Raw genomic sequence first — 24,416 nt, 5'->3', positions numbered from 1 at the left:
GAAGGACTACTTGACTAGAAACATATCTATCTTGAAAAAAAAAGAGAGAGAAAAAAATAAATGAGAGAAGTTGGATTTGCTTTCTAAGTCAAGCTTACTGTTGTAAATCTACTAAATTAAACTGCTAAAAAACAATGCTATACTCGACGGCAAAATTGTCGAGCAGTGAATGGGCGACGTATTGTCGGCGGCACTTACTCTGTGCATCGATCTTTCTGGTTTCTCCAAATAGAACGGAATAATGCCAGTCGATCCTCCTTCTCCAACATCTTCTGTCTCTGTTTTAATGATCACTGCCCTAGCTTTTCATATGGTAAGCGGTGAAGCTGCGTCGTTTCTTTTACGATAGGTCTTATAGGTCTCCGTAATATTTCTCTTAGCCGCCTGCTCCTTGGGCGATAAAAGAATAAGTCATCGAGTCGTGGAGGAGTCCTTAAGGACCAAGTCTGAATTCCTTTGAAGTCCTAGGTTTTTTTAAAGGTTTTTTCGAGTTTAAAACTGGTCGAACTGGAATTTGTCCTTCGGCGGTCATGCCCATTAAGGAATGAACGCCCATATAAGGATTTTAATACGATAATACAAGTTCAAGTTCAAGCTAATTCATAACTTTAAATTTTGCAAGGAATAGTTTTCAACTGTAAAATCAGTCGTAAGGAGACATCAAGAAACCCTCGGCTAGTGTTTATATCCAGAGTTCTCCTCGACGACTCATAAATTACTAATGAATTATTGTTATTATCATAAAACGGCGAGACAGGAGAGCATGACAAATTCTGACTGGTTGCTTAGTGTGTTTTGATTAATAATTGAAGAAAATCTAGAAACTTTTTTGAAGGAAGATAGACTAGGAGAAGAGCTGACTGAAAGTTTTTAAGTATTCCTTATTTTGGTCCGTATTTTTGGTCCTAAGTATAGTTAACTGCTCTAATGTTCGTTCTACATATTCATACTCGGCACGCCCAGCATTTGTTATAATGCTACAATAACGTTTAACTGGACTCCAACTCCACCCCGAAGAAATCAAATAGCAACACTCCCTTTCTTAGTGACTTCGTAATACAGACAACTGTAGCCATATAGGCCGTGTTAGGGCGGAGCTAACAGTGGGTTCTAAATAACTATGAGCTTAGGATAGGAGTCAAATTTTAAGTCTTATCTGTGTGACGTTTTTAAGCATTGTAATAATACATCAGATAATTTCTTTAGTAGCAATTCGAATTAAACCTCTCATTGGATCAATTATCAATGAGGGTCTGGAATTTATAATTCCTCTTTGCGCCCCCTGTGAGAGGCGCGGTGGCCTTATGTTAGCCGGTGCGCCGGAGGTCTGGGTTTGAGACCAGGCTAAGTCAGTGTGTTGTGTTTTGGGCAAAACACTTAATTTTCACAGTGACTCTCGCTACTCAGGAGTATAAATAGGTACCGGCCCGCGAATTGACAGGGAAGTCTGAGGAAATGCTTGGGGTAGCCTTACGACAAGCTGGCTTCAGATCCTACACGTCTCTAATGACTCGGCCTTATAAGCAGCCCATCTCTGACATGAATGCGACAGTTTAGAAATCCGTTTAAGGACTGGGATTATTTCAAGCTTATGCTCAATTGAAAATTCAAACAACAAAGTTCTTTGATGAACACTTGCTCTTTAACGTCTCTACGCTGTTACATGGTTCGGCTTGGTTTGTCTCATTTCCAGACCGCCCACGGTCAAAAAGAGTGGATCGTGGAGATACAAAGCCAGTTCCGAGAAGTGTTCTATCTGATTCGTACAGGCTTCATTAAAGGTAGAAACCAATAAATATATTAGTTTTGACTCGCGTCAGTCTAAGGTATGATGAGTCTAACTTAAGAATTAGTGGGTTAAAGAAAAACAATTTACTTATCGTTGGTGCCCAAAAAACATCGTCGAAATAACTCCGAAATAAATTATTGATAGATCTGCATTGTTGGCAGCACATATGAATCATAATTGTCTGCGTCAACGGCAACCTGGCTGAATTAAAAATATTCATTAATTTATTTAATATCGCTAGGTGAAAAGTGAAAATTTCACTTTTTCGAATAATATCACACTTGAATTTCTTTCCCCTCTATATTTTGTCGGGAATTGCGTCTCAGAATTTTTTACTGAATACAAGAAAACTAGCATAAATTCGTGTCATTTCAAGGTGTTGCGCGTTATCCGCAAAGAAAAAGCGGATGAAAAATGAAATATTTATTCACTTGATGATCATGACGTCACAACATGCGAAGTATCGCGTTATCACGCGTGAGCAAATCGAGGATACTATCGATCACGCCTGGTTGCTTTGACACACGATATTTATGCGTTCAAAATATCCGTCTGAATGAATTTGGATGTAACTGCCCGTGGAAATTTCCATTATGAGGATATTGTGCATGATGAAGTCTTATTCGAGACTTAAATAACCAACAACGATGAGCTCAAGTTCGCATGCCATGCAGACAAGACTGATAGATTATCTTGTTGTTGTCGGTGTACGCAAACCGACCATCGACTCAACACAAACGCCGGAACTTTTACGTCGCTTTCCACAAAAGGACCATAAAGATTTTCCCTTACCTGGAGACGTGGTTTTCTTCTGCCAGCCGGAGGGTTGCAGTACAGTGTCGAAGAAATTTTCTCTCCGCGAGGCGAACTCGTTTGCGTTTACATTGACTGAGAAAGACTCTGGCAAGGTCCGCTATGGGATTTGTGTCAATGTTTTTCGTCCTTGTTCGAATTTTGACAACAAGGAGCGAAGCGATTGCAAAGAGACTACGCTTACAGTTCGGAAAAGGTCTCGAAGCACCTACCACAGGCGGAATTTTTGCATGAGTCTCACATCTCTGTGCATCGTTTCACATTATCCGTTCTTCCCAACATTCAGGGAGTGCCTGTTTTTCCTTCGAAAAATGATCGACTCGAGAACTGGAATTAACGGCAAATGTGACAAGAACGACAACATCATACCAGGGTTAAATAGCTGGCCTGTTTTTACTTGTACAGAGGACCAAAAAGCAAGTCATTTGGCTCGAGATATGGATGAAGTGGAGACGTGGATTCAACGCCTGTTTCTTGCACAAGCACCCGTTCCCGGGAAAACTCGTGTTGAGGTTCAACTTCATTCGCCTGAGATTTATTCTCCTCTGACCTTTGCAATGCCAGAATCGAACCGATTTTCGCTCGTAGACTTCCCCATTCACATTCCCCTGGAACTTCTTGGAGTGGAGACATGTTTGAAAGTGTTAACGTGTATTTTACTCGAACACAAGGTAAGTCCCTGAAGTTCGTAAACCTTGAACAAAGTCAAAACAAACAGTAGTCGATCGATCAGGATTAAGACGCAGGTGTAACGAAAAGTTTACCAGCGTAAAATCCTCATTCTCTTTCTATGGTTTCATAGAAGTGAAGTATATACCCAAAGAAAACAACTTAATGTTAATTAGAAGTATTTTTCTCGTTCTCAAAGGAAATTTTTCAAAAGAAAAATTGTGAAGCAGTTTTCTTTTTCTCTCAGTAAGTCTCAGTAATTAATTTGTTTTTCTTCGTTGGTTCACGTATCAATATTTCTAACACCTTTTGATCGCAGCGCTACGAGATTTTATTTTTCGATATCTACTACTTACTGCAAAAAAATTATTTGGATAATTTTCCCATTCAGAAATAGGACTTTTACTTGTCTTTTCGTGAAAGTTTTGTTTTATACGTGAAAGCTCGTTCATAAGCTGTGTTTGTTTACATTTTGAATAAATTGATCCTACTGGCTTAAATGACTTGTGTGACTCCGTTGTTTGCTTTCAAAAAGTAAACGGAGAACCTCAGTGACTGCAAAAATGCCCACGTTAGCGATTATTTTACCAAACGTGTTTTTTTAGAGTCTAATTTGCCTAGAGTGGATTTAAGAGTGTTATTGATAAAATTTGCAATCCTTTGCACTGCCCATTTTGATGATTTACTAATTATTTTATGTGTTAAGGGTGCTCTGCTCTCCAGAGAAATTGCATTTATTCAGACAGCACCAAAAATTTTGAACTGTGGTATCGTATTTTTTATAACACTTGAGATTTTATAGAATTGTTTTAAGTCAAAGATGCATTAATACTACACAATTAATATCTTTAGGTTGATTATTCAGAGGAAAAATTCCTGACAAATTTTTTGGTGCAATACATTTTGACATAAACCTCTGTTTACAGAGAAATATTACTAGTTAGTACTACAGGTGCACAATGTAAATTATATTTAGTCTGTGCAAGGAAGAAACCTTCGATATCCCTTTTTTTGTCAATTATCTATATATTTTTGCCTAGATGTTCAAATTAATTTTTCTTTTCTGATATTAGGAATGATTAATCACGGAAATGGAAGTATGTGATATCGCAACTCCTCCTTTTAGTTGTTTTGATCTGGTTTGATTTATAAATTAAGACTTGCAACATTTATGTGGTTCAGCCTACATCAGTGCTCACAAAGCTCTGTTCTAGAAGCCCTATACATTTAAATTCAAATTCTGCAAAAATCATTATCAAATCAACATATGAAGCAAATTTATTCATTTTACATGTCTCACATTGAGATCCATTGTGTAGTTTTATATTGTTTACAACCTGGATTCCAGTATAGTTACTTCATATTAAGCCTTGAACTAGATCACTGAACTGTATTGATTTCTTATAATAAGATGTTTCTCTTCTCTAGTATTGTCTCTTTCAATCTAGTTCTAATTATAAGTCTGTCCCACTATTAAAAACCTAGTGATATAGTTGTGATAAAGTTTTGAATACTAATATCCTATTCTTGAGGCAGAAATTTTTCAACGTCCTTCTTGTTATGAAAATTGATTTTGGCTTAGTAGTTTATATTTAAAGAAAATTATTATGCTGTGACAGGCAAGCTTTACCCTTCCCTGATTAAAGTTGATAACAGTAGATTTTCTGCAAAAGTCAATTTTGAAACACTAACAGATTTTGATCATAAGCATTCAGCTTGATTGAGGTTTTCTTGTCCCACTTCTCTTTAACCCTTTCATTTCCAAGATCTCATTAGTTATTCTCTCCACTTTCTACTTTATAATTCATAAAATGTTAGTTCAGAGAATTTGGTATTGGATTGACTTGTTATCCCCAAATTGATATTTTTCTTTATTCTCATCAATTGTCTGCTTGGTATTATAGTGATATTGTAAGGAGATATTCTGTCTTGGTCATAGGGTTAATTATAAACTTAGATCAGGCTTTTTGCATTTAAGCTTGACCCACTGTTTTCTTTCCTGCATTTTTTCAAATTTATTTTTCAATTAATTTTCAGGTTGTGATCCAATCCAGAGATTACAATGCTTTGACCATGAGTGTCATAGCACTGACATCCCTCCTTTATCCACTGGAGTACATGTTCCCCATCATTCCTCTACTGCCAACATGCATGAACAGTGCAGAACAACTGCTACTTGCCCCAACACCTTTTGTGATTGGTGTACCAGCAAGTTTCTTTCGATACAAGTCAGAAGGATTTCAGATGCCAAGTGATGTCTGGGTGGTTGATTTGGATTCAAATAAGGTTTGTGAAATGAATTCCAGAGAATATAGACTGTTTTGTTGTATGGACTTTTGGAAGGCACTATTTAAATTTTTAACCTCAATCGATAATTGTCTGGTTGATCAAACAATCACATTAAATTTACCCTTTCACTCCCTCATACCTCATTAGTAATTCTCCTTACAGTCAGCCATAAAGTTATCATGATGTTGGGTCTGAGAATCTGATATTGAATCAACTAGTAATCTCCCAATTGATGTTTTCCTATTTTCTTGTCACTTGTCTCCTTGATATTGTATGATATTGTTAGAGGAATCCTGTCGTGGTCACTCATGGCAGCTCCTTTCCAAGTGCAAAATTAAGATAAAGAGGTGGTTCTTTTTTATATCTGGAGAGGTATGGGACAGGCTTTGGTTTTTTTACTTTTGTTTCCTTTACCAAATTTGATTTGTAGATGTCTTCTCCTCCCAATTTCTTCGAAAGGAGGGGGAAATGTACTCAGCTAATATCATTATTTGTGAAAAAATAGATAACATACAAATTTTGAACAAATATGGATCTCCTTGCTAATACTCTCTCAACGTTCTCTTATCTGTGTGATTATATTTCAAATGCTAATTACATTTTCAGTCATTACAGTCTTACTTTCTAGCAGTTGTCACATATTTTATGATACACTCAACACTTTATTTAACCCTTTACACCTTGAAATCCATGCGCATATTCTCCATAAGTGTTCTCTATACATTTCCTATGGTGCTGGCAAGGGAATTTGTTTTACAGTGAGGAGCTACATTAGTTGGTAATCTCTTCTTTTATTCTTGTGACCTTAACGTGTGACTGAGGGTGTTTAGGTGTTGGTCTCTCTTAGGGGTCAGAGGGTTAGGATATTGTATCATAGTTTCATGTTCTAGGAGTAGTAACTTTTATTTTTTGTATCAACAGATAACAGTTCCCTTGACTGCTGATGAACTTCCTCCATTGCCACAACCTGAAGGCACAGTGCTAATCAAGAGATTGAAGTTGGTCAGTGTCACAATTTGTACTAATGATTCTTTTATTTTCAGTTATTACGAATCACATCCTTGTTGCGCATTTTGTAGATATGTTTTATATATATGTTATGTTAAAGTAATATCATCATAAACTTCAATTCAAACATCTAAAATACCTGTTTTTAATACCCCCTCTAGCAGCACTATTTACCACATTCTAACTTTTTTACATCAGGCTCTTCAAGCCCTCAGTATGCCTCCTCAGACAGTTACAAATCTGAACCATTCTGCTCACCTGGAGGATCATGGACCTCTTTCCCCAGATAGCATCAAAGCCACCTCAGTGCAATTTGTCTATGGAAATGATGTGGATGCTGTAGACACTGCTGTCAGAGTTGCCATGGTGAATTTCTTTACAGCACCAAACATTCTTGGGGGTATTAAAGAGCACACAAGGACTCTACGGCTGTTTTCACGACCTGTTGTGGCACTCCAGAGAGGACCTTTCTTAAGATCAAGACCAGAACTGTCAGAGTTTGTGGAAAGACTTGCTGAAACTCAGGTGAAATGATTAGTAGAGGGAAGTGGTATTTCAAAGAAACAATTGTGGTTTAATTTTGAAGTTGTAGTAAGAGAATGTCTTTCTCTGATACCTTCTATTTTACAAATTTGTAGTGAAAGAAATAGTGTTTGACCTGCAGATAAAAATCAAGCAAGGAATTTACCGTGATTCAATGGGATGTGAACCATCTTTGTTTGATTTTTCTTTGCAGGCTAAATGAAGTTTCCATGTATTTAGCCTAAATTTTATTATATGCTTATATTCTGCAATTGCCTAAACTGCAGTGCATCTAAAAGAACCATTTCTTTGCTTGGCTTTCATTTTGACTTTAAAAAAGTTATAATAACAATTTTTTGGCTTATTCTTTTGAGTTAGTATCCAAAAGTATTTATCTGAGATAGTTTCTTGTTTTAGTCTCTAGAGTATTATGGAGAGTGGCTGGTTTATCCATCAAACACAGTCTTTTTGAAGATTCTAAAAGGTAAACATGTTTTTTTTTACCCACTGACCTACTCAGGTAATGATACATCCCTGATTGAGAAAAATGTTATTACAATTGACCAATCTTTAATTGCATTTTTCAGGCATCTATGACCCCCAGATCATTGGAGACAAAGCCAAATGGTTCTCTAGAGACCTAGAACCTGTTGTTTATCAAGTGTTTGACTCAGATTCAAAGATCTACATGGAACCATGGATTGATGTTGACTATGAACCTAGTTTGATTTTTGATGAAGAAGAAGCCACACCAAACAACGATGAGGATGATGACAGCAGCAGTTGCCACAGTTCTGTCGGAGATCTCGTGCAGAGGATGATTAGTGGAGAAATTAATGGTTCCACACCCACTGGTTCTCATGCTCCCCCTTTTGCCCCTATGAGGGCATCGTCACCAGTGCCAGACTTACAAGCATCTTTTGCTTTGCCAGGCACTCCAGCTATGGTTGAGACCATGCTTATGCACAAGAAGGTATCAGAGGATAGCACAAGGTAAATACTTAAGTGGAAATAAATGCAAAGATATCCTGAAAAAAATGTTGTCAAACAATTTGCTATGATTGTGAGAGAAAGAAAGAAATCTACACCTCCCACTGATTTCATTGACAAATGGCCAGCCTAGACTAGCATCAGCTACCTGCAGGCCAGGAGAAAACTGTCACTCATCTTCAGAAAATTTGGGGTGATGTTTGACTGTTTTTGTTGAATTCTCTCCTGCTTGTACCACAAGGTGCCAGAAGGCAAACCTTGGTTATAAATTAACTGGGTGTACATGCAACGGAAATTTTTTTGTTTCTTTTGTAGGCTGATCGGTCTGACTCAACCGCCACAGACTCTGCAGCTTGTTCCATGAGCAGTGGTGATTCATGTTCAGTGCAAGATGAAGACAGTGACGACTTGATGTATTCTGTGTCAAACCCTCCCACTCCAAAAGGAACCAGGAAAAAGTTGACTTCAGATGCAGAAAGTGAAAGCACTTTTGTATCTGGAGCGTCTTCACCATCTGGGTCATCCACAAATACTATGTCTCCCACTGAGAAACAGAGTATGTTCACCAACAGTACTGAAGCTGTACTGGGTAAGACACAAATGTATATAAATAAATTAATTTAACTTAACCCTTTACACTCTAGGATTAGCATGCATATTCTCTATACTACTATACTTTTATCAATTTACTATGAAATTCAAAAGGAGAATATTTGTAGAACAATCAAGAGCATCAATCAATCAAGAGCAGTTGGTAAACATTTCCTTCATTCTCATGACCCTAATGTTTGCTTCAGGGGTGAAGCAAGATCAGATTGTATATTCTCCCCTCTAGCTGCTATGCATGTCCTTGTAAATTAGTGACAAGAATTTGGTGTTAGATCAAGATAACAACTTCTAGCTGATGAGAGTTAGCATTCTCATGACCTGTTTGCTGGATGATGTATGGATACTACAGGGAGAAGTTACATGCTAATGACTTTAGAGAGTTGAATAACAATTACCAATTAACTGTTATTACTGTAATGGATGTTTGATATTTCATCAGGCATTTATTGAACCTCCACTGTACATTTTCCTTTAAATCTCTCAGGTCTGTGGAACAGTTTTAAAAAATCCACAATCAATGTGACCAAACCAACTCAACAGGAGAATTCAGAAAAACCTGCAGTAAATGGCTTTGCTAAGAGAGTTCCTCCATATCCTTTGCTGCCCAACAAGCTCTCTCCACAAGAAGAAAAACCTTTCTTTCCTTTCCCAGGTAAATGATAAGAATGAAAATAAAAACCACAAAGAATTGTGCACATCACTAGGAAAGAAAAATTTAGCATCATATTTGATTAATACCAATTTCCAAACATGATCAGGAGAATTTACCAGTACATTTAATGTTGCTCACTCTCTTCCAATTTGTAATTACAGCATAGATGCTCTAGAAATATATGTGTATGTATATATGTTTTTAGATCTGATTCAGTGATCAGTGCACAAATGACCAAAAGCCTAACAAGAAAAGTTAACTTATTGCTGTCTGTACTTCATTTTAATTTGGTTTTACATCTCCAAACTAAAACTACTTTCAAGTTCTATAAGCCTTTAACTCTCATGAGTGACCATGACATAATAATTTTTCCTTACCATATCCTTAAAAAAAATTAAGCAGATTAGCAATGGGAATAAAGAAAAATATAAATTATGGAATTATTAAAGGATTCAATACCAAGTTCTCCAAACTAAAATCATGACAGCTGTATGGCAGACAGTAAGGAGAATTACTAATGAGATCTTTGGGCTGGAAGGGTTAGGACACTCTATCAACCCATTGCAAGCAGAAAATTGTAAATTTTTGATAGGGTGAAGGAGGGGCTAGTTCTTGTTACACTTTTGACATAAGCCACACACAGGTATGCTGCAGAGAATATATTTTCTGTTCATAACTGAACCAAAAGCATTGAATCGATTGGTTTGGAGATAGCTGTATACAAGGGCAAGAATCCTGAGGGGAAGAATTGGTGGAAATTTTTCCTCTCCCACTCCCAACTGTTGTTACCAATTATTGCTCACAATTTTCAATGTCATTGATGTTTCCTTGACAACTGTAGACCTGCAGCAAGCTCAGCTGAGGCCTGAGAATCAAAACAGAAACAAAAATCAATGTGGTTTGGCTCAGCCTTCTCTTCTAGAAACTGAGAAATAGCTCAAACTTTAACCATTGAAAATTGGTAATAGCAACGTATGTCTAGTCAATGTGCATGATTTAAAAGTTTTGGGCAAATAGGATGTGATGATGACTCAAAAGTGCATGGATATTAAAAGCTGCAAACCTATACAAACCTCTTGTGTAGACAATCTCCCTCAAGTCTATGAGCTAATTATTTCAAATTGTATATTCAAACAAGGAATGAGGTCAAAACCACCCATACCTGGTGAAAGATTACAAGGACGACCCAATCTGACAAAGCAAACTTCTACAGAAAAGCAACTGCAGAGGTGACCTTGTTGTTTTAATGAATTTATATCATTCTTTTGTTCATTTTCATTCTCCAGAAAAATATTAAAAGTGTTAATTTTGTTCAGAAGGGAGGTGATAGGGTGGTTTGATTGAGGGGAGGATAGTCAGTGATTGGTTTATGTCTGTGTAAGCCATCATCAGAGTTAATAATTTATTGATAACATGAGTGAAACCTACTCTCCTAATGACTAACCCTTTTACTAGCATCACTAAACTGATGATCACAATATACACACAATACACAATCGACTGCTGTTCCAAAAACCGCCACCTGATTAGCTTGGGTTGCTGAACACCAGACTGCCATGCAAGAGGTTGGGGGTTACAGCCCCAAACTAAATCAACACTCAGAGTCTTAAATCACTCTGGAGAATGTGCTGCTTTTGCTATGACATCTGTAAATAGTTAGATGTTCTAGCCTTCTTGGATAAAGATTTTAAGCTGATGATCTTGTCCCCTGCATCTTCTCTGTGCTAGTTAGCTGGTAATATTAAAGAACCCATGTAGTTCTTGGTGTGGCATTGTATTCAAAATGTCCACAATTGGTGGTACCTGTGAAATTTACTTTCAAAATTGTAAACTATACTCAATGCAGTGTGGCCGAAGTCCCCATCAAAGTATTGTTGAGCACCTTGGCGCATATTAATATGGGGAATGCAATGTTTAAATGTATCATCATCAACATGCAAACCTTCTTCTTAGAACTAAGGATCAACTGAGAAAGTGAAAGAGAAGGAGAGTGTTTAAAAAGATAAAACAATCATGTGAACCTTACGTTTGTTATGAAGTTTTAGGAAGTACTCAACCTACATCTTCCTCAAATGTTTCTTTTAGCGAAAATCAACAGTTCTTGAAGGAAGTTGTGCGTGTTGTAGTGAAAGGTGATGGTGTCGGCTGGCTGGCATCCAAGAAACTTCGCAGGCTGATGATGGATGAATCTCTCAGGACTGTTGTTGCTAATCGACTTTACAGTGCTCCATCTGCTGACCAGACTACAGATGCAGTGGATGACATGGTAAGTTTGCACAGTTATTCTGAAGATTCTATTTCCAGCACAGGAGTATACTTTTGAGTGGCAGTTGCTGGATGTGAATCATGGCTTAAGGGTAAAGAATATTGGATAAAAAGGAACGACTTTCTCCAATATTTAATTCTTAAATCAATAACAGACATTCTAGGTGCACACTCCCAGGCACCACTGATTCAAGATAAAAAAAAAAAGAGAGAGAAATCAAAATTTGAAAAATGTCATAAAAATCAGACAGTTAGTATTTTCAAAAGCATTTTAAAGTTTTGTGTGTGAATATTTTATTATTTTTTACTTTCTGGTACTTGAGTCACATAAGACTTAGCAAGACCAGTGATAACTTTTTTTAGTGGATTAACCATCACATAAGATCCTAACCTTGTTAAGGTTTTAGACAGCTTTTTCAGTGACATGCTGCTTTACTGTTGTTAGTCATTTTTTCTGTTTGACAAAGACAATGGCTGAGTGTTCCTTTCTGTAAGAATTTCGCTTTGCAGGGGTTTCACAGAACAAATTTTCTTTTTTTTTTATTGTAATTATTATTTTTGATTTGGTGGGGCTGCAGTCCATTGTTTTAACTTTGACTGCACAGTTTGTTTTATAATAAATGGCAATTTTATTTTGAATGTTACAAATGTATGTTGCTTGTTTCTGTGTGACTGTAACATTTTCTCATTGAACAGCTCATCAGTAATATAATTCCTCCCTCAATCCTGACGCAGTATGCACAGGGGCATAGTGAGCTTACTTCTTCTAAGACGGATCTAGACTCAAAACAAGATGCTAATGCTGTTGTTAGTAACACTCTTCTCTCTGCTTAAATGCTTAGTCTCATGTTAAATCTGTTTAATTTAAAAAGTTAAATACATGCCTGTTAAGATCATTAAGTTAATGCATTCTGTAACTTATGGAATACTGTGAACTTCCATTATTGTTGATAAGTGGTCAAATGGCTGACTGAATTTGAAAGTGAAACATGAAATTATCATAAACTTGATTAGCTTCTTTATCTGAGAGGGATGTTTGGGAAGAATTTACAAAAGGAATTAATTACCTCTGTCTCTCCACCAAAGCATGTTTAGTTGCTTTAAAATCCAGACATTGATGGACAATTTCCTTTGTGCGCCAAGCTCATTGACTTAAATAAATCATTCAACCAACTTTGAACACATTTTTCTGATTTCACATACTTGACATTAATTCTTTTCTTTATAGAGAGTAACATTGTGATCATCTTTGAGGAAAAACCTCCCTAACATTTGTTTTCACAGTCGCATTCAATAATTCATTGTTTACTTTTGGGACAAAGATGTTGAATGAAAATGGAAGTTTGCAGTGTCTCTAAAAAATATCAGAGTAAAACTGTAACTAGTGTAATTTTTAACTATGATCTTTTTTTTGTCTAATACATGCAATGATGTTATCATTCTTTTGGGATTCTTTCCATGTTTTACTAATGCTTGAAACTCAATGTTCTTTTATGTTGGTTTGCTTCTTCCTTGTTGTTCTTTTTTCTACTCTTGTTTGGTTTGGCATCTTTCTTGGCCTTTGCTGTTTTCTGTTTGTTTTATCATTTTTGTGGGGTCTGTACATTAGTATCTGTTTAAAGTATATATCAACAAATTGTGTGTTTTGTGTCAAATTAAAAAACTGGTCAAAGCAAATGGAAACAAATTTCATATAATAAAAGTTTGATTTTCATGAAAGATAATCCAAAAGTAATTGTTGTTTATCATCACATGATGATAACATAAAGTTACTTTAAAAAGAAGACAACATTAAATTCAAACAGAAAAAGTAAACAATTTTTTCCATCTTTTGGTGTAGAATGGTGGACACATCAAATAAAAGATTTACTTCTAACAATTAATCTAAATTTTAGATTCATCATTCTGCACCTTAGTTATAACTTTTGCATGTGTTTCTGTACTGTGGCCATCTTTGTTCTGTGTACGCATGTTGTTTACTAAGCTGGCTCTTCACCATATGCTTCAGCCTCTCTGGTGGAATACCTTGTCCTCACTCTCTTTCGGATGGTCTGCACCCTCTGCTTCTTCTTCCACTTGGGGAACTGGGGCTGACTTGACCCAGCCCCCAGTCCCTGAAGCTAAGGTAGGTGACCATTCTCCCTACTCGGTCACCATGGTAACTTAAAGTTTAAAGATTCTTGAAATCCACAAAACCATCGCAATACTGCTAAACTAAAGCTAGTAAAAAAAGAAATGAATCATACATTATTCTGAATAAATCTACTGCTGGCAAATTGTTAGACAAAGGTTTTTTTTAGAATCTTAAACCATTCTTAAATATCCTTTCCACATTCCTTAAAACCCCTCTCAGTGAATTTATGTCATACCATTCTTTGATCTTCAAGAACTCTACTACATATCATATATTTTATCTTTTAATTTGAAACTTTTTTGTTTGATTCAACACTGATAAGTTTTACTCATTCATTTAAGCTGTGGAATATTGTGCAGCACGAATGACTCTCGGGGATGTTAAAATACTTCATTAAATATCGTGCATGCTCCTTTGCCATCATGTCATTTCACTTCTAAAGCCTTTAGAAGGGATCTCTGTGAATGTTTGCTCTGTTCTGTATGCTTCAACTTGTAGTTATTTGGGCAAGGAACCCCGCAAGCAAGTATTCATTCCTCTGACTGAATTAGTATCTTTTATTTTAGAGAATTTCTCGCAGTGTCTACAAGGGGATGTTAGAAGTGCTTAGGGCTGCTGTGCATGGCTTTGAAGTAAGCGTCGAGAACCATGGGATAGGAGGCCTGGCGTCTGCCTATCAGTATCTTGAAGTAGCGCACACTCATTACTTTGGGCGAGACATCAAGGAACAAACAGAGAAATTAGCGAGACTTCGTGATGATGATGAACTGTCAGTCATCTCTAATTGTGATAGTATCTCGAACCTGTCAGACCATTCACAGGATATGTCCGCTGTACAGTCATGGGTTGCTGAAACAGGTTAGTAAGGAGCCATTCAAATCTCAAAGTGAAAACCAGCAAACTACCTGGGTTTCTATCCCAATGATTAATCTTTGCCCCTCAAATGAGTTACCTCACGGTGGATGCCTAAATTTTCCCACTTCGTCACAGATAATCCCTGTTCAATTAGTCTTTTCTATCTTCAGTCATCATTTCACCCTCGTGAATAAGCTTTGTCTCAAGCATATTTCCCAATCTTACTGAACTTCTATTTCAAAACCTCCTTAAAGTTGAAAGCCGTTTTGCGTGACTCGAAACATCTCTATAAGGCTAGTTCTTTGAGAGATTCTCGGCTTTTACGACAGGGTTCAACTTGTTAGCTTTAAATGTGATATTTCCAATGTTCGTAGGCAAGAGGCATGCCATGTTAAATGGCAAAAGCGACAAAGACAGTGGTCACGGTGAAATGAGTGATGCAAACAGCGAGATTGAAACAATAATGTCGTCAGGTTCACACAGCAGGGAAAAATCGAAGGAACCTCCTGAGCTCATCCGCTCAAACAGTGACGTAGCTGCACTGGTAAATAGACAAGGAAAGGAGTTGAAGGACAAAGCCTGGAGGAGCAGATCCATTGATCCCAGTAAGATACAGGTACAGTAAGACAGCCTTGATGAAAGATCATGCACCTGGGTTTGGTCTGAAATGTTGAAAATGAGCATCAACGCATAACATCACTGTTCAGTGGTTTTCATTTGAAAAATCGCGTACCTAAGGTTTTACACCCCTAGAGCGCTTTTCGATTTAGTCTCGGCCAATCCGAAGAAAGGAAAAGGCCCTTAAGAGCCAATGAGAACTCCAAGTAAAAACAAGTAAACTGTCTAAAGCGCGGGAAAACGCGGGCGACCCAGACAAGGTTGGTTTTTAGTTTTGCACTCGATTGGTTAAGAGATTGGTGCTAAATTTTCTGGGCCAATCACACGGCGAAGTAAAGCGAACCAATTAAATCCCAGATCACTTGTGATACAATTGAAAATTCGAGTGGATACACCGAAGGGTTTGAATGCTATCATGGACGCTGATAGTCCCAGTATGCTGAATGGGTGGGGGGTAGAAATCGTTACCTTAAATTATTGTGTTAACATTGAAATTTTGTTAGGATATTGCAAGAGCTAACAGAGAAGATAGACTGAGACAAGCTGACAGATGCAAGAGCCCAGCTTTAGCTCACATGAAGTTACAAAACAGTTTAGCACGCCGCAATTCTTTTGACCGTCTAAGTCAGGTTTCGTCTTCTATACCCTCGAGTCCCTTGCTGAGGAAAAGCAATTTAAACAAAGGTAACTTCTGTTGCGATACAAATGATTCCTTGTTCACCTGGTCCATTTCGTGTTATCATGCTCATTTAAACATTCGGTGATCTGATATATTTGTGAAAGTACAGTAACTCTGTTTGGGGAAACCTAAAAAATTGAGGTTTTTCTATTAGAAGGGAATGTGTTTTTCTGCAAGGAGACGAGTTGGAACTTTCGGGGGTAAACTGACAAAGGTGGGGCGATCTGGTAAGGTGAGGGCGACCTTTCAGGGGACGAACTTGCATAGGTGGTAGGGCGACCTTACAATGGGGCACAAGCATCGGATATCGTTCTAGACTAGTGTCCTTTTGCATCGCAAGTTTACTCCAAGCAGAGGATACGAGGAGGGACCTGGGATATAGAGTCACCAGTGACAGTTTCATTATGTGGAAGGTTTAGGGAAGAGTGCCAGACTTGCAAGCGAATGTTTTCAGCAAAATTCTAAAAGAAAGGAGACGTTCAAGGGAAAACCAGCTTATGTTTTAAAGTGAACCATTAAAAGGTTGGCACAATTTTTCTTGACCTATCAGAGAACTCAGAGAAGCAATTCCACTGCAGTTCCGGATCACTTTTGACACTTCATCAAAAATTTCTCCTGGAATCCATTAGTCCTAACTGAAAGTAGCATCGCGTGTTCATACTTTTGATAATACATCGTCTGTTATTTATATTTCCTGTTCTTGTTTCCAGGTTATCGTTACCACAATGGAGACATTTTTCCCGTAGAGGGTGAGGACGGGAAGAAAACGACAGGGCGACGTTACTTGTTTGAAGGTCTGTTGAATGAGAGATCAGCTTTGTGGGATAACATGGACTTCTGGGAAAACATTTTTCTTGATGCTGTCGCTGCTGAGAGAGACGCTGTTGGAATGGACCAGGGGCCTGTCGAGATGATTGACAGGTAAATCAGTAAAACTTCGAACGCACTACCGCTGACATGAGAGAGTTATGACGATTTTTTAAATCGATTTAATTGTTTTACTTTTTGCTCCTACTTTTTCTATACCAGGTACAACTCATTAGGCCCTGCAGAGAAGAAACGTCTTGAAGCAGATGAAGACAGACTCCTAGCGACCATGTTGTATAATTTGGTGGCATTTATGATTGCGTTGAATGTTGACAAGGATGCCATCAAGAAGAAAGTCCGTAGACTGTTAGGAAAGTCACACATTGGGTTGCTACAAAGTCAACAAGTCAATGATTTATTGGATAACATCAACAACTTAGTAAGATCATATTATAACTACGTACAGATAATATTTTGCCCATTCAAGGATACTAGGAAGTTAAAGTCTTGAGTAGTCCTGGCCTTGGATTATTTTATGAAAGCGCATTTCGATGGAGTTCTTAAAACCAAATAATTATACTCATAAGGAGTAACTGGGCACTCAAAATAATAACAACTTAAATCCCTAACAACGTGAGCGCCTAAGTCTCGTTTTTTTTTCAAATTTTGCATCTGATTGGTTGACAGAGTGGCGCGAGTTTTATGGACCAATCATAGAGCGAAGTAATGCGTTGCCATCTTGGATTTTCATGGATAAAATTGCTCTGTTGAATGTCGAAGTAATCAAAATTTGCCTCGGTTTTGTTTCATCTTACTGTGTGAGTGGTGAAAGAAATTCAGGGAACGTATAAAACCGAATTCACCTTTGATTTGGTTACAACCCTTTCTTTGCGCTTTGTACCAGTCACGTAGTTTTCTTTGAGCTCTTATTAGTCCATGTCTTGTAGTTGTTGGGACATGCCAATCAAAACTGCTAGGTGCTTTTTCTTTATTGGATGGTTTCTTATTGATGCTGCCAAGATTAGTTTGTCTATCGTTTAGTCTGATTATCCAGTTGAGAGTAGTAACTATCAGTGGCGTTGACCTGGTGACATTGGATGACCTCACGACAACCTGAGGGGAAGTGATTAACAGAGTCAATAGATCAGTTGTTATAAATTCGGGTTCGTAGAAGCTGATTGGTCAGTTTTGTCGTTATGTCAGTAACTGTAAGGTAGTGTTTGGCACTTGACATCGTGAATTTTTAAAAGTGTCACTGATTTAATCTTGGAGACTGAAAGCAAACAGAACTTGAGCAATCGCGTTTTCGAGACGATAGGAAAGAAACGTTTGCGTTAACTTGCAGGAATGTTTCTGTAGATGTTCAGTTTTGTACATAATTCTCTAAACTTGACGAAGTAGTGAACACATCTCATTCAATTAGACCAAACAGGATTAGAACTTTGAACTTCGTAGGGACATGTCAGTTTTCATATATTCTTTTGTCAAGACTTCTATAAATGCTTTTAAGCGGAAAGTAATCTTATCGTGAAGGAGCCATAGCAATTAAGTTCAACGGTTTTGTCAGCAAAACCTTAAAAAATATTCGAGTTAAATCAGTATGAATTTTTGGTACTTCTTCAATTTTAGCATGGTCACGAAATTTAAAAGCTTGACAAATATATTTGTTTTGGGCAGAAATTCAACGAGTACCCATTTACCAGTAATATTTGCCAAATGCTTTTTTTTTCCTGAGGAAAGTGTTACGTTTGTTGTAGTTGTTAGCGATGACATCTCTATGGAGACGGATTTGTTTCAGAAGCATGTTTGTGACTTATTGTTTTTAATGTTATTCGGACAATACAGATAAAGCGAAAGTGTTAAGTGAAGAATAAGCAATCTTGTGTGTAAGCTGTTTTTGGTCTGAATTAACTTCAAAGAGGCCAGAAATAATCAAGTCAATACCCAGTGGTGTTGATTCAGCCGATTAGTCATGTGGTCGTGTTTGAGTTTGATTCTGAACAGAGGTTCTTACCTTCTTCACAGCTCTGAGGTGAGCGGTGTTGTTTCTCTCTTCCTTGATTTCGCTTGGCTATGAAAGAAGTTTAATAGCCTTCATATTAAGTCATTGCGTTTTTCCGGGTGCAAGTTGTTCCTGTTTTTTATCCAGTAGTATGCGAGTTGTAATGTTTAACTTGTTTTCAATCACTTTCCGGTGTACTTGTTGTGACCTGAACGATGCCGAATTGATCGATGTTCGTCTTTTGTTCAATGGCTCAAGCTAAGAGATTGTGAACTAATTTATTTCAGATGTTCTGTAGATACAACTATGGATAGACCAAACTTGCAGAGTGTTTCCTTTTTTTTTTAGCCAAAATGAAAGCATTTTCCACAAGCGCCGTACAACAGAACTCATAAAATGGAAGTTTTCACATTTTAATTAGGGAACGATCTTGTTACGTTTGTATCCTCCTTGTAAATTAAGGATAACAAATTATGTTTCATTGTGTTATTTCTCAGACTTACAACTTCATGTTTCTTCACTTTGGATCTTTTGCTATTTCATGTTTCTCTTTGTTTTTTTCAATAGCATTAATCCTAGTCAGATCACTTTGCTTAAAAAAAGCTGCAGTTTTGTGATGTAGGAGAAGAGGTGTTTTCTCCGACCGAACCCCGATCTTAAATAAACTCCAATTATTTTTAGAGACTGTCTAGAAAAGGGACGTATCCTTTTGAAATTGTACTGACTGGCTTATGGAAACTCAGATGAGTGAACTGCGGAGTTCTGAGCAGGGGTAGGAGGGGAGGGGAAGGGCTGGGTATTTTTGGTACACGCATCTATCGTCACGCGTCTTTTTTTCCATAAACAATGGTATACTACCTACGTGTCATACACCTCTTCTCCTTAGCAGTCAACTGGCATCCATGTATTAAAACTAGTGATATGAATATTCAACTTTTTCTCTGCACTTCTCTTTGTTTTCATCAGAACGGTAATGACATCGATCTCAAGCCAGCGGGCAGTCGTCAGATGTTAAAACAGTCATTTGTTGTTCATTCAGGGGATTCGATGAATGGTGATGTATTCTTCATGGAGGTAGGAATCGAATATTTCCATCTGTTTACTGGATTGAATTGTGAAGAAATGTAATCAAACATTCTTTTCACTGATTGGTCCAATGGGTGCGCGGTGAGTGAGTCTTCGCGCAGAGACCCTGGAAAAGAGGGACCTTTTTTCTTCCTCCCCGTACAACTTGTGCGTGGCCATTTATGCGCCGCCCAGATTATTCTGTTGTAAAACAAGAAAAGTGATGAAGTTTTCCATTACAGAAGTGGAGGGTACAGGTGACCTTCTGCAGTACCTTTTAGATATTCTTCTGCTTAGTTACTGATGTAGCGATATTCTGGGTCTTAAGTGAAACTCGTTCTTCCTGCGTCCTGCTAGCCAAGGTGGCCATAACCTTTTCCAGGTGTACATTTAGTTAAGACGAGCGCGGATAGAAACGGCTGAACAAAGACGAGGAAGGTTTGCGTACGGTCGGTTCTTGTTAGAGGGCTGTTACTGCTTGTTGTGAATTCAAATCAAGTTGTTTTGTATTTAGGTTTGCGACGACTGTATTCTTCTAAGAACTGGCGCGGGTGCTGTAGTGGAAAGATGGTGGTACGAGAAGCTAGTGAACATCACATACGCCCCAAAGACTAAAGTGCTTTGCCTGTGGTGTCGACAAAAAGATGAGACGATCCTAAACAAGTTTTGTACAAAGAAGGTAAAGCTTTTTCGTCACGTGTGGTGGGTATGCTTTGTTGTTGTCAAAGAGGTGTATCGCGACTATCCTTGCGTGACTATCCTTGTATGACTTTCAAATGCTTCGCAAAAGCATGATTAACATACAGAGGAAGCCGAGTGGTTTCTCATGGGGTTCCTCGCCACCTTTAGCCCTTTTTTTAATGCCCGTAACTTGATAATTAAATTCATGGCAAAGCAAAAACAAATAAACTGAATAAGATGCTCACGAAAGGCGAGGTAACTGAGCAAGAGTTGGATAGATAGCGTGGCACATGACAGTTTATGGATAGATAGCGTGACACATGACAGTTTGAGACATCTTTTTGTCTTCTTTTCTTTCAACAGTGTAAAGCTTTGTATTACTGTATCAAGGAAAGTTTACAACGAGCGGCTGACAGACTCAGTGACAAGGGTACAGGTCGGTTGATTTGGTTAAAAAGTACTGTGTGTATCGCTTTCCAGAGTGAGCTAAAGAGTGAACAACTATTTCCTGCCTGAGCTGTGGTTTCCAATATTTACGGTTTACAAATGAAGCCTTTTCCATTCGGTAGTTGCTTCAGGAAATTTGTCTAGCAAATCAGATGTAACTAGTGTTCTGTAAAATTGATACTGAAATTAATATCAGTCAGATCTGTGTTTTGGTACAATCGCTTGGGTTAATATCTGTTTGCCGTTCGTGTGTTTTATTTTATTAACCCTTGTCGTTGTTTTAGTTGTTGTTTGTTTACAGGTGTTCTGTGTGTGATTTCGTCATGAAGCTTCCAACTTTGTGTCTTTGCGTGTTGTCTTTTCCTGTCTTGTGTGATCGCCTGCAGCTGATGTCCAAGTTGTTAACAACAATATTGTGTAAAACCCTTGTTCAAGTACCTCATCATATCGCACTGCCATTTTGTTGTTGTTTAAAACTGTTTTTGTTGGCTATTTTGTTACTGTTTACAATTGTTGTGAGTGTACTTTGTGTTCAAATTAAGGAGGCTGACTAATCGTGAGCAATTTGTTTATCTTTTTTGTTAAACTTATAGGAGTTCAACTTGGAGGGGAGTTCCCTGTAACGGTACGTGGTTTTGTAAATGACCCTTAACCCTTTAACCCTTCAGAATGACCAGCAGCTAATTTCTCCTTACAGTATCACTCTTAAATCAAACATTAACGTTATGAGAGTAACGGAAATGATCGCCAACTGAAGTAGTGAATGACTTTCAAACAAATCCTCATTTGTCAGTACCATAGAAAATGTATAGCCCGAGAACGGTGAGGAGAATATGCATACTTACGTTAGGCGAGTATAAAGGGTTAAAACCAGCACTTTTCGTGCGTTATATTTTACAAGGGCTTCCGTCATTACAAGCTATGACGGATGGAGTGCTGATCCAGCAACAATCCAGTGCAGTCAGTAACTACAGTTTTATTCATTGTTATATTTTACAGGATCTTAATACCAACGAAAGCGGTCTTCTGCAGGTCACGTTGGAAGGAATTGGTTTAAAATTTGTCAAACGACGAGTAAGTTGAGCATTGGCTTGTTTCAAGCATCTTTTATAACCTTCAATTCCGTTTTCCTTTTGTCATTCGATCCTCTGCTTATTTATTGGTGCGTATTTTCTATTACTTGATTTTTTTAAGGTACATATTGATCTGTGCCACATAAGGAATTGTTCCACGCAAAGAAGCGTGTTCCTTTTGGAGGAGTTTGGTGAGTAATGCGCTAAGTCACGTTTGTCCACATAATTAGAGAGAGCTTTGTTTGAGAGAATGTAATATACCGGATGGATGAGGTTTTTTAGGATACATCTTTGCTTTCGCAATCGTAAAATTCAGTAATTTGCACTGATCTTTAGTATGTAGAGAAATAAAACCGATGTATTATGGTAAAGAAGAATCTCCTTGACTTGAATCGAACGCAAAATTGTCTCCCTTGAGGAACAATTTGCATGTTGTTCACTGTTAATTATCACGAAACCCCACCCTAACCCCTGTATCTCGAAGTACTTTTCCTTCTCCGCGGCAGTTATACAGAGTTATACCGTATATGAAAGATACTTTCTCTAATAAAAACATTAACCTTGCGTATTATAGTGCCGGCAACTCAAGGAACAATTCAGCACAGATTTGGTTCCCCAGTGGTACGTAATTAACTATTACTTTTCTTTCTAATTTACCATGTATATTTGGCTGAATTACGCCTACATTTCGACTGGTTCTTACTTACGATCTATTTAAGGATAGACAAATAGATGACGTCTTCGTTAAATATTTTTTCCTTTTTTACACAAATATATTCCATGTTGCCGCAGGTATGGACGGCAATATTTAATCCATTTGTTTAATAGATCTGTAAGTTTACGTAATTCCTCGGTTATTAAAAAATACTAAACCTATTGTCTGAATTTGTTCCAGTGTAATCAAATCTGTTACGCCGTATTGTGTCTGTTCTCCTATGTGGCTGCATCGCGTAACTCAAACAACACTGGCTGAAGAACCACGTCACATCGTTGTGCATGCGTATCAAACATTGCAAAGGACAGCCTGGACACTAGTTTCGACCCAGTGCCTTCAATACCTAAGAAATCCAGCGAAGATAACCCTTTACATTACTTTCAAGACAAAAAAGTTCGCGGAAATTCTCCAGAGATTTGTGAACCGTCTGCATGTAGAATATGATAGATAGACTATCATCTTGCCCATACCTCTGTTGTTTGTAATTCATTTGGCAAAGCATTTGTAATTTTATCTGCTGGTAGTTTTATTTGCTAGAGTGTTCGACGCCTTGAGAGAGGTACACCACCCCCATTCACAAGGATTTACAGATTTTAAATACCGCAATGGGAAAAAATACTCTTATTTGAAAATCCGATAAGGACGACATTAACGGAGGCAAATGGCGAGTGTTTCCAGCCTCTTCTCAGAAGGGTGTGATGACCTCTCCAATAAGTGTCTTAATTTTAATTATTGCAAATAATCAACAGATTTTAAACAGGTTATAATCTCTTGAATTAATTGAATCTTTGAAAACGAACTTACTATGTTTCTCTCAATGTCAGTTGTCAAGTAAGCAACATTTGCGCAATCTTGGCTCGTTCTGCGGACCTCCAAAGAAGCCTTTAAAAGCAAAGCAAAGCTGATAATTTTAGAAACTTACCAAAGAAAAATGTGTCTTTGACTGTCCGAGTTGCTGCTTAAGGGAGGGGGGGTCAGGGGGGAGGGTAGGAAGGAGCTACTCTAAGGTGGAAGTTCTTGCCTAAGATTAAGTACCCGGGGATTACTAAGCAATATCAATTATAATTGTTTAAGCAGCATAACAAGGATTTTAGCAAATACTAAAATATCTATTTATTTATTGTAAGTATTGCCAAGGTGAGGGAGCTGCGCGAATTAAGTTGATAATAATACATCTAATTTAACTTAATATAATGAAGCTAAGTTATGAATAAAATATCGCATCCACGTTCATTCATCATGATGAGTGCAAAATGCTCAGGAGAATTCTTGTAAACTAAATGTACTCAGAACCGAAGGATCTGTTAATAAATGGAGCATTTTGTAAGTGTGTGGCAGTGTGATTCAAGAATTTCGCCCTAGTCATCAGATTTATTCACCAAGAAACAGAGACATCGGTAAAATGTGTTTTCAGAACTCTACGTCGCCCAAAGTGGTGCATTACTAAAATGCGTTTCAGAACGTTGCGGAACGGAACTTTCTTATAAGAAAGTATCTACAAGGGAAATTCAGGCACTCGAATGGGTTCTCGGAGTACCTTTGCAACAAGGAATATGAAAACAAAAGACAATCAAGCCGTGGTTCATCTGAGAGGCGATTTTATTTATGTTCTACCCTGTGAATATTGTGTGTTTTTGCGAGGTACTCGGATGTTTATGTCAATAGCAACTGATTAATCCATTGTCCTTTCGTGATCTTTGTTGGCCCTGTCCACGCTGAGCAAACGCTATTAAG

General features: G+C 37.7%; 1 protein-coding gene across 1 annotated transcript; it reads left to right on the top strand.

The window, feature by feature from the left end:
• Positions 1 to 2,282: 2,282 nt before the first annotated feature.
• On the top strand, positions 2,283 to 24,000 carry LOC131791268 (MAP kinase-activating death domain protein). Its single transcript, XM_066170520.1, has 24 exons — positions 2,283 to 3,273; positions 5,309 to 5,557; positions 6,482 to 6,562; positions 6,767 to 7,093; positions 7,508 to 7,574; positions 7,678 to 8,085; positions 8,397 to 8,669; positions 9,174 to 9,341; positions 10,480 to 10,570; positions 11,427 to 11,607; positions 13,615 to 13,731; positions 14,307 to 14,598; positions 14,970 to 15,211; positions 15,717 to 15,897; positions 16,603 to 16,813; positions 16,922 to 17,138; positions 19,668 to 19,775; positions 20,281 to 20,445; positions 20,811 to 20,883; positions 21,488 to 21,519; positions 21,894 to 21,968; positions 22,089 to 22,158; positions 22,542 to 22,588; positions 22,863 to 24,000. Exons 1-24 carry the CDS (start codon positions 2,437 to 2,439, stop codon positions 22,938 to 22,940), a joined length of 4,590 nt encoding a protein of 1,529 aa, XP_066026617.1. The 5' UTR covers positions 2,283 to 2,436; the 3' UTR covers positions 22,941 to 24,000.
• Positions 24,001 to 24,416: the final 416 nt, after the last annotated feature.

This window comes from Pocillopora verrucosa, chromosome 8, assembly GCF_036669915.1.
Source record: "Pocillopora verrucosa isolate sample1 chromosome 8, ASM3666991v2, whole genome shotgun sequence".
Classification (NCBI taxonomy): domain Eukaryota; kingdom Metazoa; phylum Cnidaria; class Anthozoa; order Scleractinia; family Pocilloporidae; genus Pocillopora; species Pocillopora verrucosa.
This window is presented reverse-complemented; position numbering and strand designations above follow the sequence as displayed.